This window comes from Pseudophryne corroboree, chromosome 6, assembly GCF_028390025.1.
Source record: "Pseudophryne corroboree isolate aPseCor3 chromosome 6, aPseCor3.hap2, whole genome shotgun sequence".
Classification (NCBI taxonomy): Eukaryota; Metazoa; Chordata; class Amphibia; order Anura; family Myobatrachidae; genus Pseudophryne; species Pseudophryne corroboree.
In genome coordinates this window covers 64,676,141-64,696,619 of record NC_086449.1, presented here as the reverse complement: position 1 = coordinate 64,696,619, position 20,479 = coordinate 64,676,141, and the positions used below count along the sequence as shown (strand labels likewise).

The following is a 20,479-nucleotide window of genomic DNA, read 5'->3' as shown; positions in this document are numbered from 1 at the left end:
CACACGACCTCGGAGATGCTGTGAGGGCGGAAGTGTGCTTACAAACTTCCGCCCCTGTATCGTCAGTGTGTTGCCATGGTAATGTGGGTGGGGTTTAGAATTCTTAACACTGACATCCGGAAGAAGAAAAATCGGATGTCAGAATTAAATACAATTGCCCTCACCCTGATTTAGGCGGAGCATTGAGAGACAGTACTGTCAGGGAGTGAGTGCTCGAATTGATTGGCAGGTATAAAGGTAAAGTAAAATTGGGTTAAATACACAAAATTATAAACGTGCTTGGATTGGATAATGATGAAAGAAAAAATTGGGTTAAATAAATAAAAAAATATAATAAAATAATATAGGTTAAATGAATATAAAAATATATATATATATATATATATATATATATATATATATAATAAATATAAAAATAATAAATAATAAATAAATAGACAAATCTATATATTATTTTAAATTAAATTGAGAAAACGTGCATAAGAACTGGTGCTAAGAGGATGATGCAAATAAGCGGGTCCCTGGAGAGGGAAGGTGATGGACTGCCTAAAGGGTGTGTGCAAGTTAAGGGGAGACATCATAGCTCCCATGAGGTCATAGCTGTTTGTGAAGGCATGTGTTACTAGGTGTAAAGTGCTACTGTTAAAAAAAAATAAAAAAAAGGGGGGGGGGGGAAGGGGGGGAGGGGGGAATTTGTTAACATTATATGAAGATAAAGGGAAAAGGCCACTGTGGAAGCAATGGGGTGGATGAGCCAAATGACACAACCGGGAATGATGGGTGAATAATGTGAGAATAAACCCAATAATGAAAAAATGTGATAAAGGTGAAGTGTGTGAAGTTGTGGAATAGTGAAGGAAGAAACGGAAGGAGGGAGGGGAGGGGAAAAAATTAAAAAGAAGAATAAAAATATATAAAAAAAGGGAAAATAAAAGTATATAATTGGGGAAAAGAGACAATGATCAAATTACTTGGTACTATTCAGGTACATGACTGTGTACTGATTGTATTATAAAGAGAGGGGGTCTACAAGAAAACACTGTAGTTAATATTTTCATTGAGGCCATTAGGTCTCAAACCCCCTAACCTGAAAATCCACTCACTCTCTCTCTTTAATAATTCTCTGGTGAGGTCACCACCTCTCACTCCTAGATGAATTTGCTCCAACCCAAATACTTTCAGATCTTTTGGGCAGTTTTGGTGATAGGTATTGAAGTGTTTGGCCACTGTGGTGATTTTCTTCATGCGAGCTAAATCTGTGACGGCATTACGGCAAGAGCCCAGATGTTCCAAAGTTCTCTCCTTTAGTTTTCGGGTTGTCATTCCTATGTACTTGATCTCACAGCTGCACGTTATACAGTAAATGAGTGCTTGTGTATCGCAGTTAAAAAACTGCTTAATCAATATGTTATCACCGTATTTGTCCACCACCTAATTGGTTTTTGAGATATGAGGGCACGCTTTGCATTTTCCGCAGGGAAAGGAACCCGTTAGTCTGCTCTGTTCAGATGTATTGCTTATCATGAAGTCTGTTATTTGTCTTTGTGTTGGAGTATTTTTCACAAAGTGACTTTTCACCAAATGGTCCTTGATGTTCATTGACCTGCGCCAACTCATGTTGACTTTGGAATCTATGAACGGTGCTAGGTCTACATCTGATCGCAGAATGGGTAAGTGCTTCTCAATCGCTTGTTTCAGGAGTTTCCATTCGGGACAGAAGGTTCCAATGAACCTAATTTTGGTCTCGTCCGTCTTAACCTTGGGCTGATGTTGTGAGATCAAACTATCTCTGTTGGTCTGGAGTGCTTCTTTGCGGGCCCTCTTGAGGGAACGTTTACTATAGCCCCTCTCTGCAAGGCGATTGATCAAGTCATGGCTTTTCATCTTATAGGTGTCTACCTCTGAGCAGTTACGCCTCAATCTCAAAAATTCCCCTTTGGGTATGTTCTCTATGGTAGGGGGAAAGTGTGCGCTGGTTTGGAGGAGGATGCTGTTTGTGGCGGTCTCTTTTTGATAGAGCTCTGTAGCAATGGAGCCATCACGCGCCTTGTAAATCTGAAGATCAAGAAAAGCAACCTTGTCTTTGCTGATGGAATGTGTCAGGTTAATGTTCAAGTTGTTATTGTTGAGATGGCAGATGGAAGCAGCATGGTACGTAGCAATCTTCCAATATGCATTTATCCAAGGATAAACAAGATCTGAACATTTCCAATTTTTTCTAGAAGATTGTCCTATTCCTGGAATGCTAACATCCATTTATGCTAAATTTCAACATTAACTCTTGCTTTGTGTTGAGTTCCCATTTATTTTAAGAGTAGAAATAAAGAATTGAATATATTTTTTACACACATCACTAATCAGTAGACAACACGATACAACAAGAGTGCGCCCCAACAAGAGTCATACTTTTTCTTTCTTTGTTACATTTAATCTGAAGCTTCCTCAGACTGGCCGTAGGATACGGAAACCCAAGTCCATAAAGTCTGCATCCAAAGAAGCCGACCCTAAACCACCACCATTGTAAAAACATTGCCAGTTGCTGCCCCCTAAATTCCACAGCATGTCATCCTGCTGTGGTGCCAGGGGGCTGTGAGCTATATCACAAGACCCAGTCTGCATATACACAGAACATGTCTTGTGCCTGTGCAGACCCCTAAACATCAGATTTGTCTATAAACCATAGGGTTTATGTACAAAGCTGAATTAGGTCCTCAGAGCATTTATATGTTTCCTAATCTGATGTCTAACAAGACTTGATTTACATTGAAAACATTTGCTGCATTCAGATCATTTAAATGTATTCTCTCTTGTGTGAATCATCTGATGTTTCACAAGATGTGACTTGCAGAGAAAACATTGGGATCATAGGAGTCACACAGGAGAGAAACCATTTACATGTTCTGAATGCAACAAATGTTTTTCCCGAAAGTTATCTCTTCTTATACATCAGAGGATTCACACAGGAGAGAAACCATTTACATGTTCAGAATGCAGCCAATGTTTTCTCTGCAAGTCACATCTTGTGAAACATCAGATGATTCACACAAGAGAGAATACATTTAAATGATCTGAATGCAGCAAATGTTTTCAATGTAAATCAAGTCTTCATTCTGAACATGTAAATGGTTTCTCTCCTGTGTGAATCCTTTGATGTATAAGAAGAGATGACTTTCGGGGAAAACATTTGTTGCATTCAGAACATGTAAATGGTTTCTCTCCTGTGTGACTCATCTGATGTTTCACAAGATGTGACTTGCAGAGAAAACATTGGCTGCATTCTGAACATGTAAATGGTTTCTCTCCTGTGTGAATCCTCTGATGTATAAGAAGAGATAACTTTCGGGAAAAACATTTGTTGCATTCAGAACATGTAAATGGTTTCTCTCCTGTGTGACTCCTATGATGTATAAAAAGAGATGACTTTTGGGAAAAACATTTGTTGCATTCAGAACATGTAAATGGTCTCTTTCCTGTGTGACTCATCTGATGTTCCACAAGATGTGACTTGCAGAGAAAACATTGGCTGCATTCAGAACATGTAAATGGTTTCTCTCCTGTGTGAATCCTCTGATGTATAACAAGAGATGACTTTTGGGAAAAACATTTGCTGCACTCAGAACATGTAAATGGTTTCTCTCCTGTGTGAATCCTCTGATGTATAACAAGAGATGACTTTTGGGAAAAGCATTTGCTGCACTCAGAACATGTAAATGGTTTCTCTCCTGTGTGAATCCTCTGATGTATAACAAGAGATGACTTTAGGGAAAAACACTTGCTGCACTCAGAACATGTAAAAGGTTTCTCTTCTGTATGACTACTCTGATGTGTGAGAAGATGTGATTTATATGTAAAGCGTTTGTCACACTCAGAGCACAGATGTGGTTTCTCTCCTGTGAGACTCATCATGTATTAGATGATAAACAAATTAGCTGCAGAAGTTTTTTGCTTATCAGAAAATTAAAATAGTTTTTGTAAATTATCCAAAGGTATAAGAAGAAATTATATCTGTATTTGCCTTGATTAGCGATCAATGTCCCTTTCCACAATGTATTGTAATATTCTCAATAGAAATTGTGCACATTTGTCCTGTAACAAAAAAAAGATTATATTAAAAAGAATACAGGTTACAGGGGTAATTCTACTTTTACAGTAATAGATTTTTTTTAATTTGGGCCATGATATATATTTATATAGACTAACAAACATGGGATCTGATTCAGCTTCAGTTGCAGATATGCTAAATTAGCAATAATGCAACTGCTTGTGATCACATGCTGGGAGCTACCTAGAACAGGGCAAGAACACCCAGTATGCAAATGGCCACCAGCGATGTGATCGCATATCAGAAATGATCCATACTGAATAAGGCCCATGATCCAGTCATTTACTAATGTTTTTATATTTTTGTATTTTACCAAATTGCTCAAATATCCTAATTTCCAGACAGATGAGGCACATAGTAATGTGGAGGAGTTTATGGTGGAGCTGTCACATAGATTATTCCTTATAGATACCAGATATAAAGAAGTATATGTATCTTTAAAGGAGCTGCCACATAGATCCCTTTATATACCTGATGCAGAGTAATTTATAAGACACTATGAAGGCGCTGTCACCTAAATACTACTTTATATTTACTAACCTGATGCACAGAGTAATATGTAAGGTACTACACATGCAGACAACAAGCCAGACATCGAACAGCAGAAACAAAACCCAGCTTATGTCTGAAAGAGGATGACTCTGGAATTTCCCTTGTCTATATTGTAGTGTAAGAGGGTTAAAAATCCCAGGTTTGACAAGACAAAATCTTGGGTCATGTCATAAAGGTGCAAAAATTAATAGTTAATACAAAATATAGAATATAAAGATAACAGTAATATATCCTTTTACATATAATTCAATGATTAAACTATTTCACCATATTTACGTTTAAACATTTTAATTTTAGAAAACAAGACAATACTGTATCTACAAATGTATTTCATGTATCAGTATTTATTTTTTATAATATATTTAACTTACTCTGGACATTCTTCCTCTGTGTCTCTCTTACTGATCCATCCTCCCAGCTCTCCAACCAGTAACTCATCCAGCAGCTCCTCCATCAGATATCAGTGGCCTGATACAGCCTATTTATAGTCACTCCTCCCCATCTCTCCTCATTTGTTCCCAGGATGACCAGAAGGAATTCTTACACTGAGAGGTGACATGTAAATTAGGGTCTCATAACATTAGTATATAGTCATTCAGCACATCAGCTTCTAGTGCCCAGCTCCCTGTCTTGTAAATGAGGTGTAAATATTCCTATGGTTACTGACTACAATGGTAAATGTTAATTACACCCTGGCAGGGTAACGCCTTGCATTCTAATTAGATCACAGCAGCCTCCGGCCTCCTGTTATGTCACCAAAGGAACCTTTTGTTTAGGAGTCACCTATTGTCCAGGCAGAGTATCAGCAGAAAGAGCTGTTCTACATATCAGCAGGAATGTAACAATGATTCAGTACAAAACTCTTTCATAAAGAAGCAAACAATTATATTTGTACAGACTAATGTTTGTACAGCTATGATATCATTTTGTGTCTCATGATCTTAAAGACATTCTGATATAAATGATGAAGAAAAGATAGAGGATATGGGAACCTCAAGGTACATCCTGCAACTGTATACACTGGATCCAACCCAGTGACTGTTATGTTAACAAATAGAGTGTGTGGATATGTCACATGGTGCTCCTTTGTATATATATATATATATATATATATATATATATAGCAAAGACGATCTAGGCGGCACTCAGAATATACTGCACGGCAGAAGCAGGTTAGATAGTGACGTTTCGAAGTTTAATCACCTCTTCTTCAGATTACAAACAAGAAGCATAAAACACATACCTTTATAGTATCTCCCCACAACGTGCACTGAGCTCAGTCACAGGTCCGTCCGGAAACGCCCACTGATGACGTCACCGTACTGAGCCGCAACACCTGAGCACTCAATATACCCACACCCACAATAAAACAGGAATGAATTATAAAAACTTTAAAAAATATACAGATAAAGACATCAGTATATAGTATAAGTGACACTGGCATAGCATAAACTTATACAAGAATTGTGAACATAAAAATGGCACACTGAATAAATCCTCTATATCAATCTCTTCATAAATAGACTGAAAAACGGAGAAATGAAAAGAAATTCTTCATTATAGCAAATCTACTACTATTAAATTGAGTCACACTACCCATACCCCCATTACTTATAAAAAGCAACAAAGTCCTAGCGTCTCGTTGAGGCCTTTTCGGGTCAAAGTTTGAAGTTCAAAAATTCAAAGGGATTCTTTCCTAAGTAATCAAGCAGACCTGTTACCTCCTTGAAGTTTCTCTGGTTCATGATCTATAGTCATATACTTAAGCGTAGCTACGCTATGATGCACCTGAGCAAAATGCCGGGCAACAGGTTGATCGCTATTCCCGGACAATGGCTAATTTATGGTTGGCCATACGTTCCCTCAAAGTGCGGTCAGTTTTGCCAACATAGCAAAGCACGCATGGACACGTGACAAGGTAAATAATGAATCTAGTGGTACAAGTAACCCGATGATCAATCGAGTATTTACGTCCACTATGAGGGTGAGAAAAACATGAGCCTGTGGTCAGAGAATGACATGTGTTGCAATTTAAGCACTGAAAGCAGCCCTTTCTTAGTGACATAAAATTTTATTCGCTATTAGCCGAATGTTGTCCGGTAATATCAGTTCTCATAACCCAGTCCCTAATGTTTTTTCATCTTGTGTATGTTGGCATAATGGACACAGTACTCAGATTTAAATCCTTATCCGTGCCTACAATAGGCCACAGTGTTTTGGCTGTTTTAGAAATGGACTGGCTGTATGTATTAAAATGATTTACCAAAGGCAACCGATCACTCTCACGTTTCTTACGTTTACATGTTAGCAATATGTCTCTATCCATATTTAAAGCTCTAGATTTAGCCAACAACAATGTCTCCATAGGGTATCCCCTTTGACTGAATCTGATCATCATTTCATCTATATGCCTGCATGCTACTGTCTTATCACTGCAACTACATTCTGCCCGTATAAACTGAGAATACGGAAGTCCGTACTTAAGTGGTTTAGGATTAAAGTTTTCTGCATGTAATAATGTGTTCCGATCTGTGGGTTTATGGTACAATTCAGTATGTAATGCTCTAGCACCAACAGAAACAGATACATTAAGATAGTTAACACATTCCTTACTCGTGCTACAAGTAAACTTAATGGGATGATCAGACTTATTGTGGTTATCAATGAAAGAAACAAATTCTTCCTCAGTTTTAAGCCAGATAATAAAGAGATCATCTATATACCGTTTGTAAACTAGAATCGATTCAGCCACACAACTATCAAAAAAGATCTCTTTTTCAGCAGAAAACATGTATGCATTAGCATACGATGGGGCCACAGGGGACCCCATCGCACACCCAGCTGTCTGCATGTAAAACCTGCCATCAAATATAAAACAGTTGTGTGTCAAAATCAATTCGAGTAAATTCACCACAAAATTGACATCTGGTCCAGAGTATGCGCTATTATCGGTCAATAGCTCATGAACGGCTGCCAAACCCATATTATTAGGCATGACAGTATAAAGGCTGGAAATATTCACACTGCACAAAACACTATTCGGAGGGACATTCCCCAACAACCTAATGCAATTAATAAACAAAGTAGTATCAAGTAAATATTGTTCATTATTAACGATGCAAGGTTGCAATAATGTGTCAATGTAAGTCGCTGCCTTTTGAAACGAAACATCACGGGCAGCGATGATAGGCCGACCCGGAGGGTTAACTAAACTCTTGTGGATTTTAGGTAGGGAATAAAGAACAGGTACCACCAGATGATCAGTAATGAGAGCCTTCATTAACACACTAGAAATTATGTTGTTATCCACTGCCAGCTGCAATTGCTCAATATGTAGTTGAGAAAATGTCCTAGTAGGTTCACCTGGTAATAATCTATATACCTTACTATCACTGAGCTGTCTCTGCAATTCACTTCTATACACATGTAAATCCTGTATCACAATGCCCCTGCCTTTGTCGGCGGGGCGTATTGTGATATCAGAATAGCTAGCAAGATCTTTAAGAGCCTGAAACTCCGATTTATTCAAGTTATTATTATTAAGTTATTATTATCAAGTTGTTTCTCAAGCATTTCAAATAGGACAGTAATCTGTCACGGTTGCAGCAGGCAGTGACTGTCTATATGAAAATAAATAAATAAATGTTATAAGCAATTACTATAGCCAAAATTCTATTCGGTATACTTCTCATTAGTCTCCTATATATGCTTGATGCGATTAATAAATTGAAATGGTCATCGTATTGTTTCCTTCCATGATCATAAATACCTCCTCATAAAACTCACCTCACCATTTATAAAATGAAGAATTATGTATCCACATGTATATACTCTTTATAGATCATATAGAATAAATATCATCAGAGAAAAGTAATTGTGAGAAACATATCCAGTTATGATGGATTGATCTCGCCCAATATTTTTGCCACAAGGATGAATACCACGTCTAATATTTAATTAAAAGGGAAATATTGACACTTGTATTTAAATAATATACCCCAACAAATTTGTATTTTTTGAATTTGACTAAATAAAAGCTAAGTTTTAATTGAAAATAAATATACCATTTTACATATATACACAATAGAGTGCTCCAAACAAAGGAATTTTCTCTCTCCCAGAGTGCTGTGGGTCACCACACACATCGGATAGTCATGTTGCAGGAACTGCTCTGCTGCTTCCTGCACTGCCGCAGTATAGAGAAGAGATGAGGGGCTGAGTGGGAGGTACCAGGGCCGACCCTACCATTAAAGTGGATACGCGGCTGATAAGGTGCCACAGTAAGAAGGGCATTGGGCATCCTGGACCATGCCCCCAGCCTACCCAAAACCCCATGTGCATCCCTGAAAGTGTTCCTTTTCCAGCAGCAGCTCTCTCTAGATGCTGGGTGGGCCGCCATGGCTGTGTGGTTATTGTCGACCGCAGAAAGCCGGGCCTTCAGTGTTACTATAACTGTGTCTGGTGCTAGTAGGTCAGGTCACCCCTCCTCCCCAGTCACCCACTATCTCCAATACCGCTGTCTCCCCAGTCTCCTACTATTTCCCTGTCGCCGATGATCTCCCTGTACTCTTGGCCATGCCCCTTCCTCGTGAGGACAAACTGTCCCTTTAAAGAGTTTTTAATCATTAAGGAGTGCAAATATATATATTTGCTTACCAAAAACATAAAGCTTGGGCCGGCCCTTAAGGGGACAGAGGGAGGACAGGATATAGAAAGGGAGGGATGGTTTCTTAGAGGAACACGGATCAGTTGTGTCTGGTCTCGAGTGAGAGGCCAGCCATTGGAAAGCAGTGCGATGACTGATATAAATTCCAGAATAGCCAATAGAAGGGCCCCTTGCAGCAACTAATCCAGGGCATAAATTAAAGAGTAGTGCACATGCTTGGCCTTTTGATGCATGTGCAACTCAGGAGGATACTCGGCTTCCACAATACAGGGCTGTGAAATTAGATGCAAAATGTAAGTTTAATAACAGATCTATCTAGCAATCTATATTTGACACACACATAACTATTCTCTGGAACTCACTATTATTCTGGGTATGTGTGTATATAATATGTATTTTGTACTTTTTTCATTCCCTTTCCTCCCATCTCATCCTGTTTCTGAGGGATTCACAAAAAAACTATTTTCATTTTCTTGGTAGGAGAAACCTTCTACTGCTAATTTGTTCTCATCTAATTAACAGAATGAGTATCACGGGCGAGAAACCACATCTCTGCTCTGAGTGTGACAAAAGCTTTACACGTAAATTACATCTTCTCACACATCAGAGGAGTCAGACAGGAGAGAAACCATTTACATGTTCAGAATGCAGAAAGTACTTTACCCAAAACTCACAACTTGTTATACATCAGAGGAGTCACACAGGAGAGAAACCATTTCAATGCTCAGAATGCAGCAAAGGTTTTACCAGCAGGCAACAACTTTTTAGACATCAAAGGATTCATACAGAAGAGAGATCCTTTAAATGTTCAGAATGTGGCAAGTGTTTTGTCAACAAGCAACAACTTGTTATACATCAAAGGATTCATACAGGAGAGAACCCATTTAAATGTTCAGAATGTGGTAAGTGTTTTGTCAACAAGCAACATCTTGTTATATATCAGAGGAGTCACACAGGAGAGAAACCATTTCAATGCTCTGAATGCAGCAAGTGCTTTACCCACAGGAATAAACTTGTTATACATCAAAGGATTCAGACAGGAGAGAAACCATTTAAATGTTCTGAATGCAGTAAGTGTTTTACCCACAAGGACCAACTTGTGATACATCAAAGGGTTCACACAGGAGAGAAACTATTTCAATGCTTTGAATGCAGAAAATGTTTTACCCACTGGAACCAACTTGTTAGACATCAGGCGGGAGAGAAACCATATCAATTATCTGAATACAGCAAGTGTTTTATTTGTAAGATTTGTAAGATAACAATGTTATGATTCCAGCACTCTGGTCTGAGGTGGTCCAATTGCAAGGACCGGAGCACTGGAACGGAATGCTGGGGAAGGGAGCGGGAATAGAAAGTAGCCCCTGGCGCCCTAACTCCGTTGTCTCGCCCGTGTTGTCAGAAATCCCCTGCGAGACTATGGTTGCTTGAGCCCATGGCAGCCGCGTTTGAAGGGCGGATTATGTCTGCCCAACTCCGATGCCCCCTCAGGTCTTAATGGGAGACAAAGGGAAATCCGAGACAGGGTGATAACAAGGGGCCCTCTGACTAAACAACCAGGCCAGGGGCTACAAGCTAACTGACTAAACCTGAGGTATGTGCGGTAACCCGCCAGGGAAAATGACAACCAAAATCCACTAGTCCGTACTCCTACCCAGCACCGCTGGATACCAGAGTGGATCTGTGGGAGCAGAATCCTCCGCAAAAGCTCCGAAACACAAATAATAAATGATAAACAATAAAGCGGCCCAAGCCGCAACACACGGCTACGCCGTGACTCACGAACACCACTGGATGTTCAAAGGTGCTCAGTCAGGACTCCAGGAACAGATGACGACTTCCGAGTACAGGACAACTGAGAACAGGAACGACCGGATACAGCAGGACTGGAAACACTCTCAGCAAACAGATTCAGCATGCAGGAAGCTATTACCGGTGTCTGTGAGAAGCCCAGGAAGTGTATTTAACAGGGAGTCCTCCAATCAGCTGTTTGGAGGCTGATTGGATAAGATGCCAAGCTGCATGGCCAGGAAAACAGATATCTAATTAATTCAATTGAACCCAGCAACGGGGAACGCAGTCCGCAAGTGGCGTCCCCGTTGCTAGGGTCCGTGCGGCTCCGTGCGCCCGGCGTCTAGCGTTGCCAGGGAGCCGGCGGCTGTACGCGCATGGCGTCCCTGGTTGCTAGGTGCCGGGCCGCAGCGACGAGCGGACCCCGGTGCCTAACAGTACCCCCCCCTTGAGGAGGGGTCAAGGAACCCCTAAAGCCAGGTTTCCGAGGAAATTCCCGAAAAAATGCCCTCTTGAGCCTCGGGGCATAGAGATCCTTGTCCAGGACCCAAGACCTTTCTTCTGGACCATAGCCTCTCCAGTGTACCAGAAAATAAAGCCGACCCCGGGACAATTTGGAATCGAGAACCTTCTCCACCAAGAACTCCTGATGACCCTGTACATCTACTGGTGATTTCCCCTGAGAGATCTTCCGAGGAAATCTACTGGAAGAAACGTATGGTTTCAACAAGGAGCAATGGAAAGTATTTCCGATCCGGAGAGCTCTTGGTAAACGTAACCGGAAAGCAACTGGATTGATTTTTTTTATAATATGAAATGGTCCAATAAATTTGGGGCCCAATCTAGCTGAGGTTTGTCGAAGTTTAATGTTACGAGTCGACAACCATACCCTATCTCCCACCTTAAAAGTGCAAGGCCGCCGGAGCCTGTCAGAAATTTTTTTCTCTTGAAATGCCGCTTTTCTGAGAGCAAGGTGCACTTTTCTCCAAATGAGTCTGAGATGAGAGGTTAAGGTTAGCGAGGAGACAGAGGAATGTTGAAAAAAAGAATTAGCTCTGGGGTGAAAACCAAAAACTGAAAAGAATGGAGACACATTGGTGGAGGAATGACAGGAATTGTTGTAAGCAAACTCCGCCAAAGGAAGAAACTCGGACCAATCATTCTGGAGTTTGGCTGAGTACAAACCCAAATACTGTTTTAATGATTGATTAACTCGCTCGGTCTGCCCGTTGGATTGGGGATGGTAGCCGGACGTTAAAGACAATTTCATCTTTAATGAGGCACAAAAAGACTTCCAAAATTGTGCAATGAATTGTGGACCCCGATCAGAAACAATATCAGTGGGTAACCCATGGAGTCTGAAAACATGGCGGAGAAACAAAACTGCCAATCCCTGGGCAGATGGCAGTCGGGGAAGAGCAATGAAATGGGCCATCTTGCTAAAACGGTCCACTACCACCCATATGACTCGGAATCCGGCTGACAGAGGGAGGTCTACCACAAAATCCATGGAAATATGAGACCATGGCCTGAGAGGAACATTTAAGGGCATAAGTTGCCCGATAGGCAAGGAACGGGGAACTTTATGCTGTGCACAGACCTGACAAGAAAAAACAAACTCCTTAATGTCTTTAGAAAGACCAGGCCACCATACTGAGCGGGAGACTAATTCCAAAGTCTTAGAGATCCCCGGATGCCCGGCAACTTTGCTATCATGAAACTCAGTCAAAACAGTAGCTCTCAAAAACTCAGGGACATAAAGACGACCAGCAGGAGTATTTCCAGGAGCTTGATGTTGAAGCTGCTTTAACTGGGTAAATAAATCTTGTGTGAGGCCTGCCCGAATGACTGAAGACGGAAGTATGGGAGTAACAGGACTGTTATTATGAACTGGAAGAAAACTGCGTGACAGGGCATCCGCCTTGGTATTCTTGGAACCTGGCCTGAAGGTGATAATAAACTTGAAACGAGTAAAAAATAAAGCCCAACGAGCCTGCCGGGCATTCAGCCGTTTAGCTGATTCGATGTACTGAAGATTTTTGTGGTCAGTCAATACTGAAATGGTATGTGTTGCTCCCTCAAGCCAATGCCTAAACTCCTCGAAAGCCCATTTAATAGCCAGTAACGCCCGGTTACCAACATCGTAGTTGGATTCAGCGGATGAGAATTTCCTGGACATAAAGGCACAAGGATGTAATTCTAGAGAGTCCGGATCCTTCTGAGATAGGATAGCCCCCACTCCAACCTCCGAGGCATCAACCTCAACAATGAAGGGCAATTCTGGGTTGGGATGTCTGAGGACTGGGGCTGAGACGAAAGCTTGTTTCAAGGCCTGAAAGGATAACTCAGCTTCACGTGACCAGTTGGTAGGATCCGCTCCCTTCTTAGTCAGTGCCACAATGGGAGCAACCAGGTCGGAAAAAGAATGAATAAATCTTCTATAATAATTCGCAAACCCTAAAAAGCACTGAATTGCTTTTAAGTTGGTGGGTTGCGCCCAACTAAGGATGGCTTGGAGCTTCTTTGGTTCCAAACAGAATCCCCGAGGGGAAATAATGTACCCTAAAAAGGATACCTCCGTGACATGAAACTCACACTTCTCCAGCTTGGCATATAGGTGATTTTCACGTAATTTTTGAAGAACCTGACGCACCTGGGTAACATGTTGTTCAATAGAGTCAGAACAGATCAAGATATCGTCTAAGTAAACGACCACGAATCTTCCAAGAAAATCACGGAGCACATCGTTAATGAGATCCTGGAAAACTGCCGGAGCGTTAGACAAGCCGAACGGCATCACCAGATACTCGTAGTGACCCGACTGAGTACTGAACGCCGTTTTCCACTCATCTCCCGACTTGATTCGGATGAGGTTATACGCTCCCCTCAGGTCAATTTTAGAAAAAATCACAGCCGAACGTAGCTGATCAAAGAGGACAGAAATCAGCGGCAGAGGGTAAGTATTTTTAACTGAGATCTTATTCAGGGCTCTAAAGTCAATGCAAGGTCTGAGTGATCCATCTTTCTTCTCCACAAAGAAGAAGCCTGCACTTAAAGGGGATTTAGATGGCCTGATAAATCCTTTCCCTAGGCTCTCCTTAACATACTCATTCATGGCCGCAGTTTCTGGTCCGGACAATGCATATAACCTTCCCTTTGGCAATGTGGCACCAGGAATTAGCTCAATAGCACAATCATAAGGCCGATGGGGAGGCAGAATGTTCGCATTGCCCTTGGAAAATACATCAACAAAGTCCTGGTATTCCACGGGAATAGGTTTGGGAATGGCAGCAGCTATTCTGACGGGAAACGTAATACATTCCTTATTACAGATGGTACCCCATTGTGAGATCTCCCCCGACTGCCAATCAATGATGGGATTATGAAAGGTCAGCCAAGGGTGACCCAGAACCACTGGAACTGCTGGGCAATGGGTAAGGAAAAACTCAATCTTTTCGGAATGAAGAGCTCCTACCGTAAGTAGTACAGGGGGTGTACAGAGGGAAATAACCCCATTGGACAAGGGACTCCCATCTAAACCATGCATGGTGATACACCTACCCAAGGTTAACTGAGGAATACCTAAGGCCTTGGCCCACGTTAAGTCCATAAAGTTCCCTGCAGCTCCACTGTCAACAAAAGCCGACACCGAAGAACTGAGGCTGCCAAAGGAAACTTTAGCTGGGACTAACAGGGAATTATTCGAGGAGATAAGCTGCAGACCAAAGTGAACCCCCTCACAATTCACTTGGTCGAGGCGTTTCCCGGCTTGTTCGGACAATTACGGGCAAAATGTCCCTTACCCCCACAGTACAAACAAAGACCAGAGTTTTGCCTTCTGGCTCTTTCTTCTGGAGACAGCCTGGAGAGACCCATCTGCATGGGCTCCTCTATGTCCTCAGGAATGGAAAATACACAAGGAGTAGACCTGACAGGTGCTCCTTTTTCAGCCCTCCGCTCTCTGAGACGACGATCAATCTTAATAGAAAGCTCCATGAGTTTATCGAGAGTCTCAGGAGCGGGATACTGAAGGAGACTGTCTTTTATAGACTCAGATAAGCCGAGGCGAAACTGACTGCGCAGGGCTGGGTCATTCCAGCCACAGTCGTTCGACCAACGGCGAAACTCCGTACAATAAACCTCCGCAGGATCTCTACCCTGTCTGAGAGCGCGCAACTGACTCTCGGCGGATGCCTCTCTATCAGGGTCATCATACAAAAGCCCTAAAGACCCCAGAAAGGCGTCTACTGATAACAATGCCGGATCCTCTGCTTTTAAACCAAAAGCCCAGGTCTGGGGATCCCCCTGGAGCAAAGAAATAATAATTCCGACCCGCTGAGATTCAGTACCTGAGGAGATTGGTCTTAAACGAAAATAAAGTTTACAGGACTCTTTAAAATTAAAAAACTGCTTCCTATCACCAGAAAAACGGTCAGGCAAGTGCATTTTTGGTTCAGGGACTACCCTCGGGGAAGTTCGTAAAAGATCTTCCTGCGACTTCACCCGAAGGGAAAGATCCTGAACCATTTGAGTAAGTTCTTGAATCTGGCTAACTAGAAGCTGGCCAGGATTTGGCCCTAAACCAGTGGGATTCATGAGGCCGACAAATCTTACCAAACTGAATAAGGGAAAAAATCAAACCCTGTTTAATTTTAAGTTTTGGTTTGGCCGGTAATAATGTTATGATTCCAGCACTCTGGTCTGAGGTTGTCCAATTGCAAGGACCGGAGCACTGGAACGGAATGCTGGGGAAGGGAGCGGGAATAGAAAGTAGCCCCTGGCGCCCTAACTCCGTTGTCTCGCCCGTGTTGTCAGAAATCCCCTGCGAGACTATGGTTGCTTGAGCCCATGGCAGCCGCGTTTGAAGGGCGGATTATGTCTGCCCAACTCCGATGCCCCCTCAGGTCTTAATGGGAGACAAAGGGAAATCCGAGACAGGGTGATAACAAGGGGCCCTCTGACTAAACAACCAGGCCAGGGGCTACAAGCTAACTGACTAAACCTGAGGTATGTGCGGTAACCCGCCAGGGAAAAGGACAACCAAAATCCACTAGTCCGTACTCCTACCCAGCACCGCTGGATACCAGAGTGGATCTGTGGGAGCGGAATCCTCTGCAAAAGCTCCGAAACACAAATAATAAATGATAAACAATAAAGCGGCCCAAGCCGCAACACACGGCTACGCCGTGACTCACGAACACCACTGGATGTTCAAAGGTGCTCAGTCAGGACTCCAGGAACAGATGACGACTTCCGAGTACAGGACAACTGAGAACAGGAACGACCGGATACAGCAGGACTGGAAACACTCTCAGCAAACAGATTCAGCATGCAGGAAGCTATTACCGGCGTCTGTGAGAAGCCCAGGAAGTGTATTTAACAGGGAGTCCTCCAATCAGCTGTTTGGAGGCTGATTGGATAAGATGCCATACAGCTGCCAAGCTGCATGGCCAGGAAAACAGATATCTAATTAATTCAATTGAACCCAGCAACGGGGAACGCAGTCCGCAAGTGGCGTCCCCGTTGCTAGGGTCCGTGCGGCTCCGTGCGCCCGGCGTCTAGCGTTGCCAGGGAGCCGGCGGCTGTACGCGCACGGCGTCCCTGGTTGCTAGGCGCCGGGCCGCAGCGACGAGCGGACCCCGGCGCCTAACAAACACTTAGTAATGACATAAGGAGTTCCACTGATATACTGGACGTAGCCTGTGTTAAGTAAGTTGCCATGTATTACTTCAATAAAACTTCAAATTAGGATTTTTTTTTTCTGAATGTGACTTTTTTATATAAATCAATTTTGTTAAAGACTGGAGAATAGAAACATCTATAGTTGAATCTCTGTTCCAGTGTAATGTAATATACAATGTGTATGGTAAAACTCCCTAAAAATGACCTGAGTATTAGCACACTTTTCTGTCAAACAAAAAGTGACCGATGCCACTCCTCCAAATCCTCCCATAACACCCCCTGACACTCCCTGATTTACGCCCATTTTTTATATAATTTTATCTAAATATCATCATTTGATATCATTTGATATAAAAAAAAAATATTAGTCTTAGGGCGATCACAAAAGTGTCTTACAAGACGTGTTTTGTCAGATAAGACTCATAGGGTTCAAAAAAGCCACAGTATGTAACACAGTACAAAGGAGAAAGAAATGCTCTGCGCACCAAAAATCACTTTGAATTGATTGATTGATTAATTAAGTGCAGTCTAGCAAGGAGAATGATTGACTCAATGAAACTTGACCTTTTTTATAGTGAAAAATATTTTATAAAACAGTTAATGACACAAAACAAAGTAAATAAGACAAACAATACATATATATATATATATAGCAGTATAAAAACCGGAGGTATTTCACCTCTTGCAAGTGTAAATAGAAACACTGTATCTAACTTTTATAAACGTGCTGTTTAAACAGCATACACTGTATCTAAAATGCAGATCGGATATCTTAAGTGAAAGAGGCTCTATACAAAGAGCAACAATCGATTCTAACACTGGCGTCCCAGTGTGGAATCAAATAAAATGTCCACAGATGGCTCCACAATAAAATTATTAGAAGCAAAGCAAGTAATAATAGTTACCCTCGTGCTGATTCCTGAGATGTAATGCAGAGTCCTGTATGCATTTGCACGGGGAGAATGTAAAGATTGGTAGTTGCTGCCACAATGGTAATTAAAAGACAGACTTGTTGGAATATTTATTCTCCGTAATAATAGCCGTCAGTTGACCGTCAGATGATGACATGTAGGGAGTTTCCCAGCAAGGGACCTGATCCGTATGGCTATCGGTAACAGCATGGAACGGCAAAACCGCTGATGGCTGGCGCCGCACTGGTGTCACAGCGGAGATCCGTCTATGTCCAGCTTGTCGCAGCGGGATTCTGATGTAGAAGTGCCGTTAGCAGCTGGACTCCCTTTAACCTCACTGCGGAGGTATAATTACTGTAGGTCACTTGGCTTAGATGTGGACGGAACCGGAATAGCAGGACCGAGATGGTAGGAGCCCGTCTGTGGAGTAACTGATATCCACTGCACTGCACTCGTAGAAAGGGGCGTCAACGCGTTTCGTCTCCTAGCAACGGAGACTTCCTCAAGACGAATGTAACACAGTACAGCTAATCAAAACAATTGCTAAAAAAAGGTATTTCACAGTGTTAAACCCAGGCACTTATTGTGGCTTTGATAAATATTATAAGTCTAATAAAGGAGTGTTTAAAAGATCGGAAACTAAGAAATGGCTTCAAGATAAAGATGCCTATAGGTTGCATAAGATGGACTTCAGAATTTTTAAAACACAAAACTTTTCTCATAGAAAAAGGGTTGCACAATCTAACCATAATTTCAAAATAATTACATTATTCATGCTGGACATGCTCAGACATGTATATATCTCTATTATTTAAAAAAAATATTGTTGTTATTTTTTGCAAACATATGTAGAAACATAGCGTATTTGTGTTTATGTAGTAGATTTTTTTAAATATTTTAATTTTTGTTACATCAATAATGCAAGTTGATTTAATGTTTATAATATATTAAACAAGCTTCCTTGTTATTCATCACCAGAAGCAAATCCAAAGAAAATCCACTGATTCTGTGATTTTTACCAATTTAAATAAAAGTTATATTTTATTTTAACTCAGTGCTTAAAATACCTTATTTTTCACCAAGTCACGGGGGGGGGGGGGGGGGGGGCTCTCTTACAAAAGACTCTAATAAGACATGAGCTGTGCCAGATAAGACTTTACTTACAATTCTAATACAGGACATCTCTAATCTACAAAATGCTGACAATTGTTTATTATCACATTCATGTCTTACCTTAAAATGTAAGTATACATTGTACTTATTGTAATCTCTTTTCATTTTCTGAACATGCTTTTCAAAATGGTCTTTCACAAATTTCTGCAAGTGCTGCTCACTAATTGTATACTGCAACTCTAGTAGTAGTATAAGAACTTGTTCACTGCTGGTTAATAAAGTGCATTTTTGTAATAAAAAAGTATATTTGCATTTTTGTTACACCAATAATACAAGTGTGTTAAATGTTTATGATATAGTAAAGAAGCCTCCTTGTTACCCATCACAAGAAGCAAATCAAATACGTTATTTACACATATATTATATTACATTGTTCTTATGTCAGCACAGCTATTATATATTTGGTGCCACAGTAACTAAACAGGAAGGGAGAACAGTGTTATTGTGAGGCTGGACATGACAGGGCAGAAAGCAGCCAGTGGTGATACAGTATGGATCAGAGATGGGTCAATCTGCGGAAAGCTCTTAGAGGTATGAATTTCAGTAGACTGTATTTGTATTCATGTTTTTCTGTAAAATGTATGGTGTTATTGAGTGTAGCTGGTGTTAGAAAGTGTTCAGTGAATGTAAATAAACATATTAATGTGTCCACAGCAAGAAATACAGTTTCTAAAATGTTGTTGCTTTGATGTAGCATATATATAATCATCTCCTATATATTAGCCCTGTGACTCTGTGTCTGCATTTCTAACGCTGGGCGGAGTCACAGGCACAGATCTGGGTGGCTGGAGGCAGGCCAGGAACAGTCCCCTCCCTCGGTCTCCCATCCCCGCCTAGTCCCCACCCCATCTACGCCCACTCTCCTCTCTCCCCCCTCCCCTGGTGACACTGCAGCCAGTGACTGCTCAGCTGCCGCACGCACAGTCCGGACTCCGGAGGAGAATGCAGTGGACGAACTCTGACTGCGGCACCCACAACATCCGCCCCCCCGCCCCTCCCCCCCCCCGCGGCACTCCCGCCCTTCCCCCACCCATAGCAGCCACATCTGCTGCACCCCCCCGCCCCTCCCCCACCCGCGGCACTCCCGCCCCTCCCCCAGCCATAGCAGCCACATCTGCTGCACCCCCCCGCCCCTCCCCCACCCATAGCAGCCACATCTGCTGCACCCCCCTCCCCTCCCCCACCCGCGGCACTACTGCCCCCTCCCCCACCCATAGCAGCCACATCTGCTGCACCCCCCACCCGCGGCACTCCCGCCCCTCCCCCACCCATAGCAGCCACATCTTCTGCTGCACCCCCGCCCCTCCCCCACCCGCGGCACTCCCGCCCCTCCCCCACCCATAGCAGCCACATCTGCAGCACCCCCCTGCCCCTTGCCCACCCGCAGCACTACTGCCCCCTCCCCCACCCATAGCTGCCACATCTGCTCCAACCCCCGCCCCTCCCCCACCTCGGCACTCCCGCCCCTCCCCCACCCATAGCAGCCACATCTGCAGCACCGCCACGCCCCTGCCCCACCCACGGCACTCCCTCCCCTCCCCCAACCAATGCAGCCACATCTGCAGCACCCCCCCGCCCTTCCCCCACCCGCAGAACTACCGC

General features: G+C 42.5%; 2 protein-coding genes across 2 annotated transcripts in view; one reads left to right on the top strand and one right to left on the bottom strand.

Moving 5' to 3' along the window:
* LOC134934266 (zinc finger protein 84-like) overlaps window positions 1-3,903 on the bottom strand; it is a 36,361-nt gene extending 32,458 nt beyond the window's left edge. Inside the window, exon 1 of the mRNA XM_063929738.1 lies at window positions 3,287-3,903. Coding sequence (XP_063785808.1) covers window positions 3,287-3,903 — 617 coding nt within the window. The remainder of the gene's footprint in view (window positions 1-3,286) is intronic.
* Window positions 3,904-7,770: 3,867 nt separating this feature from the next.
* Window positions 7,771-20,479, top strand: part of LOC134934265 (putative zinc finger protein 826) — a 43,485-nt gene continuing 30,776 nt past the window's right edge. Inside the window, exons 1-3 of the mRNA XM_063929737.1 lie at window positions 7,771-7,796; window positions 9,928-10,222; window positions 10,264-10,390. Coding sequence (XP_063785807.1) covers window positions 7,771-7,796; window positions 9,928-10,222; window positions 10,264-10,390 — 448 coding nt within the window. The remainder of the gene's footprint in view (window positions 7,797-9,927; window positions 10,223-10,263; window positions 10,391-20,479) is intronic.